This window comes from Magallana gigas, chromosome 5, assembly GCF_963853765.1.
Source record: "Magallana gigas chromosome 5, xbMagGiga1.1, whole genome shotgun sequence".
Classification (NCBI taxonomy): Eukaryota; Metazoa; Mollusca; class Bivalvia; order Ostreida; family Ostreidae; genus Magallana; species Magallana gigas.
This window is the reverse complement of record NC_088857.1, coordinates 34,192,484-34,201,469: the sequence shown is the minus strand read 5'-3', so window position 1 is coordinate 34,201,469 and position 8,986 is coordinate 34,192,484. Positions and strand designations below refer to the sequence as shown.

The window sequence follows — 8,986 nt, the reverse complement described above, 5'->3', positions numbered from 1 at the left end:
AGGCTTTTTCTGGGGGGGGGGGGGGGGGGTAAGGGAAGGGGCAGAATTTTTTCTAATGTAAAAAAAATAAATCTCAATGGACCAATACTTTACTATACTACTTTACACAACTGTTTGCTTTTAAAATGTCAATACAATATCAAATAATTCATAGTACACATTTATTGATTTTTTTTAATCGTAAAACTTTTTTACTTTCGTTTTGGGAACATACGGGTACTTGATATGTCACATGGTCGGTATGTAAGTCAACCAAACACAGATTACGGGTGCGCATTACAGGTGTATGATGTATCAAAATGTCGATAGGCGACCCTAAACATTGAAAACAAAGTCAGTTTTGGGGGGATAAGAGACAAATTGTGACTTCATTTGTGCTGTGCTGAAACTTCCATACCTATAGGATCTTAAGCAGTTGATAAAATATAAGGTGGGTGTCTTTTTATAACTTCTCTGTAAGTTAAAAAAGTTTGCTAGACATTATGTCGGCCATTGAAGATAATGCATACCTCCCCGGCCTTTTAAATTCAGAAGGCATGAAAATAATTATGCCCGCGTAGACAAGCACTGTATGAAATTTGCAAACATACCTGTATAGATATATATGTATGAACACCAAGTTAGAAACACATGGCAATTTATATTTGTTGATGTAAAAAAAAAAAAAAAAAGAATTTACATTAAAAAAATATGCAGTCTAAATTTAGATTAATTAAAATGATAAAACAATATACAAAAATTTATCATTATATATTACTTTTACGCATCCATACTCTCTCTCTCTTTCTTTCTCCCTCTTCCTTTTTTTCTCTCTCTCTTTCTCTTGACAACAGCTGGAAAATATTTCCCTGTTTATTATCAGATTTTGTATCGATTTAATTCAGACAAAGTAATAAAAAGTCGGTTACTGAGGTTTTGACCTACTTGTATTATTTACATTTAAATCTACTCTAAAAGACTTGTAAACTGGATTATTTTTGTTTACGTCAGAGGTTGAGGAGAAAAAAAAACCATGATTTTATATTTTACTTTTAAGGAGTCTGGATGTTGAACAAATTGCCCATCAGATCTACCTTAAAATTCTAAGTACGTTTTTTTGCCGTAAACTTTATTAATTGGGGGGATCCAAATATTTTAGGTTTCAAATTTTAATTTTTTTTTCTTAATATGCAGATTTTCGTCCATAGGATATTAATTTATTCTAAAATGTCAACGACCCTCCAGCCCCCATAAAAATGTGTTTAAAATTTTGTATGTGTTTACATGTAGGTAAAAAGTCTTTATACTTATACCTACATGTATCGTCTGGTCATTATCTACATACATGTGTATGTTGTTTACTCATCGTAGAATTATTCATGGTAATAATGCACGAGTTCAATACGTGTTTTTACATACATGTATAGCTATTGCATACTCTGTGTTAGATAAACTTATCAATACATCGCTCTTGGCTTTGATTGAACTACCGAAAGACTCGGACGGAAACCTAAATCGTGTGATAAAAGGGAAGAGAAAGGTAGAAAGAGAAAGGTAGAGATTTACTTTAATCACTCGAATGTTTACTTCAATACATCTAATAGATTAATACCAGCTGTTATAAAGAATTGACATGCTTATACATATGTCAACGAAAGTATCTGCAATTTTTTTTTTTTTTTTTTTTGGGGGGGGGGGGGGGGGGTCCGTCGCTTTCACTAAAAGTGTTGGAATGGGTTGGTTTTTTTGTTGTTGTTCATCCTTTCAGCCAGGACGATATTCCCAATGAATAATTAATACTGTTATAGATAATGAACAAGTTTAGGTGTACACTTTTCATCTAGATAGTCAAAGCCAATAACCTTTTTACAAAATTGAGATTGCCATTTCCATGTGAACGATTTGTCCGATCCTATAAACGTTTAAATAATAGATACATGTACTTTGAGTACACTTTAAGTACACTTGTCCTTTAGTACACTTGTTCAACGTGTGTTATTGTCATAATGATGTTTTTTTATTCATCAAATTTTACTGTTTTCTTTTTTTAACATATTTTACCCAAATATTGTGCAGTATAAAGGAAAATAATATTCATGTCGCAGCCACGTACATTATTTCCCTTGCTATTCCATGTTCAAAGAGTTCTCTAGTAAAAAGAAAACCTTTTACGATATTAAATGAAAAAAAAGAAAAACTATGATTCATTGCATAGATTTTGATAAACAAACCCTTGAAAATACAATTAAAGGAGTCAAACAAATTAAATATTCATGGACTTTTCAACAATATAGATATTCATGGAATGTTCAACAATTAAAATATTCATGGTCTTTTCAAAGACATAATGCCGTTGGAACCTTTTAACTTTTTGAATAATCAGAATGATAATTTGCACTTAAATACATTAATGACTTTGACAAAACACACTTTGAAAATTGATGTTGGATTGAAAACAAGCACATTTCCGATATATTAAAAAAAACTGCCGAGGAATACCGTTTGTTCAATTTATTAATATTAAGCGAATATTTGTTTGATTTCTGAGTACACAATTAATATCACATATTCACAGAGTTACAAACAAAAATACGCGTAGCGTACACCCCACAGATAATTTTGATCTGTTTGAACATATTTCATTGTTAAGAAAATATATACAACAGGATAGGGCACAATTACTGTAAACTTCAAACGGAGGATAAGTAAACTCGATTTCAATATACTCTTTGCACGTAGCGGTTTGAAATTCTACAGAGTATGTCTTGGGTTTTTTTTTTCAATATCTGCTTGAAAAAAGCTCGGATAAAAACTGAAATCCTTGATTTCAATTAGACACACTGTGTAACATTTTTAGGTTGCCAGAAACAGATATAACTTCTCATTATTCATTTACTCATTCGCAAGTTAAACTTAGGTGTCCTCCCTAAAAATCAAGCGATAATCAAATATGTACGTCTCTGTTTTGCGCATCGATTTACAATGTACCAATTGACAATTCTTTAAAAATTTAGACAAATTAACTAGGGTAAGAGTTGATAACCTTGAATCAGTTTAAAAGGCAGTCAAGCATAAGAAAAAAATGCCCCTAAAAAAATTCCGCAGCAGGAGTCAAATCACATGCTTAGGCACTTAAAGCGAGTGCCAATCCTATAATGGCGGATCTGCCGTCTGTTGTCTGACGTGCTCTCGTATATATTCTTTATGACCACCATTTGTGTTTATACATTTAGTTCCATATTGGTCAACTTCTTCCAAGTCTTCAGTTTGCCTCCAGGCCGGCAAGAAGCTGGAATGGTTTATTAGAAAAAAGAGCAACAGAGTCTGTTGTCATGTTGTAAATTTTGAATTTTTCATGTTGTAAATTTTGTATTTACACCCACTCAGTAAATTCAAAATTTACAACATGACACTGTATTCAAAAGTTAGGCATGTGTTATTACAGCACATTTCTGTTTAGTTCCAAAGAAGGACGGAGGCCTTCATCCAATCTTGAATTTAAGAGAAACCTTAATGTTCTGACTTCACTTACATTTTTTCATTCCAAGATGGTCGTAGGTTACAAAATCCTGATATTATATTGTAAGGAAAAGTTAAAGAAAAATACATTTAGCATTTAGTGGAATTCACTTGCTATGATGTCGCTTATATTCTTCCATATCAGTTTGTGTTGTAAACTGTTTAAATATGTATAGGGGTGAGAACAATTTTCCCCCTAAAAGCCTTTGTAGTTTAATAAAGGTTGTATTGAACACCTGTCGATATCAATGTGGATAAAAGTATATTCTAATCAAAATACTTTCACCGGTTTAGAGTTTTTAAATTTTGCAATGTTTGAAGAAAAAGTATATTTCAAAAATGTTTGGAATGGTAAAAATTATTAAAGTCCCAGTAGGATTCGATCTCATGACCTAAAGAATCGTAGTTAACGTACTAATATCCATATCTATATAATGACAAACTGACAAGCCGATGCAGATCCATATCGCTATATTGGAAAACGTTTTTTTTTTAAACTCAGCATGGTTTGAATACATGTTTAAACGTAGACTGACTATTTCTTATGGGGATTACTCTGCTGCTTTTCCGATTTGGAAATAACACATAATGTGTACATCAGTAAGGCCCATTGTGCAATGCTAAATTTAGACGAAATTCCAGGTAAAAAGTTATGGTTTCTTCGAATAAATGGCTCGACGACGAACCCTACCTCATATCTATTTATATACACATACAGTCATTGAAATCGCCGAGCGGAACTTTTCCGGAGTTTCCCCCTCTAAGCTTATTCAAATTGGACTTTAATCTTCAGACAACAACTGAGGCTTAAAGTTCTTTATTGAAAATACACGACCATGTACATGTGCTCAATATTCTTGTCTTGTAATTTACTGCAGTCATCGATTTGTGCAATATTTCCATTCACACAGAAAATTCATTTCATAGATCTGTTTATCCCCGTGTTTTTCTTTGTACTAATAGTTCAACCGATTTAAAAGTGTTAACAGTGATGATTGGGCATTTTATTGAGTACTTAAGTTAACACGTTGATGATCATGCTCAGAAACCTAATACATATGTATTTACAAACCAAATTTTAAACATAAATATTAACCCTTGTACAGATATATCTTTAAATTATCCAAGCGCCTTGAATACATTCATATTGTGCATGCTCTCAGACAAGCTTTTTCTCTTCTTCAAAAGTCGAGAAAGAAAATGGGAGAATATAAAGTGGATAACATCCTCATAGTTGACTGAAAAAGAGAATAAAAAGTAAATATACGTATCAATACACATCTAATATTTTACAAGCAAATAAGGACTTGTGTCTTCATACCACCTTCTAATAGTGTAACAAATAAGGACTTGTGTCTTCATACCACCTTCTAATAGTGTAATTTTGTTTAGAATCGTGTTATTGATTTTTTACGGTGGCCTTCGCTCCATATTTTTTCAATTTGAATGTTTGATCAAGGAACCAATTTTAAAAAACATTGGCCTGGGGTGATGACCCTAAATAAATTAGAATTATTAATTTTGTTACACAAAACTTACACGTTCCAGGAAAATTAAAAACTGAATTCCTTGGACAAAAATATACGTACCGTTTCAATGCTCGAGATCCCAAATGTTGTGACATTGATAACTATATGAATGGTATGAGCACTAGAAATAATGTACAGGCTCAAAGGAAAGAAGCTGAACGTGTCTGTCGATTCCCCAAATATAACGTTAATTTTCCTTCGTTTTTGACAAAGTTATCTGACAATTGTAAAAGTCATCAGTTTTAGGAACAATTTTGAAATTTAATTTTTTTTTTTTTTACACTGAACCCAATATATTCTTAAAATGAAAACAGCAACAAAAAATCGAATGAATGAATCCTTTCAGGGCAATGGACAGCCGGAAGGGATTGTATCCTGTATCAGTAAAAACTATGGCGTGATTAAGTAAATCAATAGAAGCTCATCAGTAAGGGCTTCCCAAGGAATCTCTTGTTTACGTTTCCGTGTATCCTGGTTTGTTTACAATCACAGTAAAAAAGCTTTTAACAACCTCTTTGTACGGAAAATCCTTTTTATGCATTCTGTGTGCTTTGTCAGTATAGGAACGTTTTCAAGAACATTCTATAAAAGAAAAAGATAATTATTTTAAATTCCAATAGATGGATGAAAATGGAAACTATTCTTTAAACGAATGTTTTTAGAACCATTTCAGCTAGGAGAAACGCGATATGTGTTTATAGTTAAAATGAAATCTTTTTTGGCGATCTCTTTACGAATAAGATATCATTTTTAAAGTCTCTTTAACCGAAAGCTGAAAAGAAGAAGAAGAAAACAAGTATATTTATGTAAATTCTAGCTCGTTCTGCATCGCCATAGAGGAATGTAAATGTTTATGTGCACAGCCCTTTGTAAGGTAACAACGGATTGCATGCAGATCCTAGTGACCGAGAATATGGGTCTTGTTACCTGCAACACATGGTCGCCATTTGTAGGGACTGTGATCATAAAAAGGGATAATTTAGTTGAATAAACGCTTATTAAGATGGTGATTTGGATTATCTTGTAGGGATGGCTCAAAACCGTTATGTTCCTAAACTTCCAATCCATTGTATCCCATACAAAGCTCGTTATGAACTTGCTGAGGTGTTTGATTCTCCTTCTGTGGATGGGCAGCGGACACTGGAAGGTCTCGCTGATGCCATTCTTGTACGCAGCGGCTACAGAGTACCATTCGACCACAACACAATAGCGGTATGTATATTGGGACATTTAAATGTTGTCTATGATTCAGTTTTGAAAAATTCCGCCTCGAACTTATGAATGATTATTAAACTGTAAATATTGCAGGCAATCAGGTCTCGTTGTAATTCTGGAGAGAGTCCAACAGTTAGGTTTATCTATGATCTGTCCAAATCTAAACTGGCCGACCTTAAACTTCTACAGGATGCTATATTCTCCCTTGATACACGTGCTGAGGATATTTTACCAAAGTACATGACAGGTATGTTTAAAAAAAAGATTGTTATTTGGGAAATTTCATGTAGGACTTAATCGTTGAAAAAAACGGTGCTTTTACAAATACATGTACTTCATAAAAATTACATATTCTTTTAGAAATCATTAAGAGATATGAAGCTGAAAACGGCCGAAACATATGCACCTATGATGACAAAAGTTCGCAACATGCATGTAATTGCAACGACTGCTCCGTCTCTTACAAAAGGCCAGAACGGTTAAATCGGGTTCCTTCGGGGGTCACCAGACACCCTAAAAAACAATACCATAAACATCGCTGTGACCAATCAGGATGTGTCCACAATCACGAAACTACACCAGGAGGCCGACAACAACCACCGTACCGTAACAACATAAGTCAGGATGGTTTCTTACCCAATAATGTGGAGGTTGCTATGAGTCGTTCCTTGAATATCTCTGATCACAGTGACATTCAGAATAAGTTAGTATCGCCGCATGCAGACGACTATATGTCAGAGAACCATAGCATGCATTTGTTTGGTAATGGTCTTGGCCTGTCTCCTCCTGACGATTTCAACCCCTGTCCTCCAAGTGACTGCGGAGAGGACGACGAAGATGATGAAACCTGGACCAAAACCACATCCATGGAAGCCAGCCAGAGTGAAGGGCTACTCAGACCAAGACGAGGTGTGCATCCAAGGCGAATCAGATCGGAGCCGATAAACGAAGGTTCAAATGCTGAAAATACCGACAACACACGGAGACATTCGCATCCCATCTACCAACGACAAAATGAAAATGGCCCGAGAAAGAGGGACTGTGAGAGTGACGGGGATATTCCTAATATTCCGGACGCATGCACATGCTACAGGAGTCCAGTTATAAACATAGGTAAAATATAAACCTCTCTCTCTCTCTCTCTCTCTCTCTCTCTCTCTCTCTCACTGTGTCTTATGTACGATAATTAAGCTATTGTGCATTTTTCTTTACAGGACCCAGGACGGTGTTTGTCTCACTAGCTGATGATTCTAAATATCATATCAAGGAGGTGCTCACCATGTGTAACAAGCTCAAAGAATACGGCTTCGAGGTCAAATGTGATATGATGGAATCCTTGTTTTTAGAACAGAATATTAACGTGAACGAATGGCTGGACCAGTGCTTCACAAGAGCAGCTTTTGTGATTTTCTGCATATCCCCCAAATATTACCAAAATATCGGGGCAGACAATCCTCTGGAAGCTCATCCAAACGATAATAGATTTCACACGAGATACATTTTCGACCGTGCTCGAACCGAATTTATCCAAAATAATAGCATCAACAGACGATTTTTACCAGTATTATTTCGAAACTCAAATGCAAGAAACAGCCATATTCCCGAATTCCTGAGGTCCACTTTGAAGTATGTATTCCCAGACACGTTTGGTCATCTTACAGAGTTTATTGGAAAGTCCATCACCAATTAATCAACGAACTCTGTTATTGTTTGAACAAAACAAGTGGTGCTCTGTTTCGAATTAAAGCTAGATTTGAAACAGATTGTTAAAACATATACCCAATATGTTACCAGATATATAAACTCGCTAGATAAAGATACAGTTATAAATGTATTATATACTATATATTTTGCAGGCACTTTCCATTATTGTTGCAAGATGAATAAGATATTTGTTATCGGTTTATAATTCTTATGTACATATGTTATGAGTATGTTATTCACAATAAATAATCTATAGGATAAATGGGTGTTGTCATTTGGGATAAACTCTAAATACTTTTAAGTCGATAGCAATGAGAAAAGCACATAAAGATTCTTTTAAAAGTTTTTCTACGGACATTTTTTAATAAGTCGTTTAAGGAATTGGAGAGAGATATTAACACAGTAACAGGCGAATGCATTGTCAAACTGGTTTAGAGTTTCTCATTTTCGGGTATTCAGTTTACATGTCCCCGATAGGCGTTCACGCAATCTTCTTTGCCTTGATATCCTGAGACAGGGTACACTTTAGACCAGCATGACATTTGCTTTATCTTATAAAGACTCATCCGAGAATGAATACTACACACCTGAAATACTTCTTATAACCGAGTAACAGGAGCACGTGAAGATCGACTGATTTGATATACAGGTGCATGCGACCGTTTTGCATCTACCTTGCATATACAGGTGCGGCAAAAGTGGTTAGCTGTACAAAATGATCGACTCGAGAAAAATTCAGTATTGTATTTTGAGAAATATATGGCCCTTTTTGTGCAATCTGTGGAGAGTTTATGACTTATAATATTTGTCATGGATTCAAAAAGGATATCGATTCGGTAAATGCAGAATAAAACGCCAATTTTCAAGAGCAATAATATATTTAAAGGGACATGATCACGATTTTGGTCAAAAATTATTTTTCCGATTTTAATGTTTACAATGCTTCAGAAAGTCATGTTAAATAGGCAACCAAAACTTGAATGTCATTCGTTGAGTTATAAGCAAGTTACAGAGCTTACAATTCTTTGCTATGTAAACAA

At 34.4% G+C, this 8,986-nt stretch overlaps 1 protein-coding gene across 1 annotated transcript; it reads left to right on the top strand.

Annotated features, from left to right (window-relative positions):
* The first annotated feature begins 241 nt into the window (after positions 1-241).
* On the top strand, positions 242-8,208 carry LOC105332391 (uncharacterized). The gene is made up of 5 exons (XM_034470520.2): positions 242-430; positions 6,055-6,239; positions 6,336-6,489; positions 6,603-7,355; positions 7,457-8,208. Exons 2-5 carry the CDS (start codon positions 6,057-6,059, stop codon positions 7,930-7,932), a joined length of 1,566 nt encoding a protein of 521 aa, XP_034326411.2. The 5' UTR covers positions 242-430; positions 6,055-6,056; the 3' UTR covers positions 7,933-8,208.
* The last annotated feature ends 778 nt before the right edge of the window (positions 8,209-8,986 follow it).

Coding starts and splice junctions, on each gene's coding strand:
- LOC105332391 (XM_034470520.2), top strand. CDS start 6,057: ATGGCTCAAAACCGTTATGTTCCTAAACTTCCAATCCATTGTATCCCA. Junction 6,240..6,335: donor TCGACCACAACACAATAGCG/GTATGTATATTG, acceptor TAAATATTGCAG/GCAATCAGGTCTCGTTGTAA. Junction 7,356..7,456: donor GAGTCCAGTTATAAACATAG/GTAAAATATAAA, acceptor TTTTCTTTACAG/GACCCAGGACGGTGTTTGTC.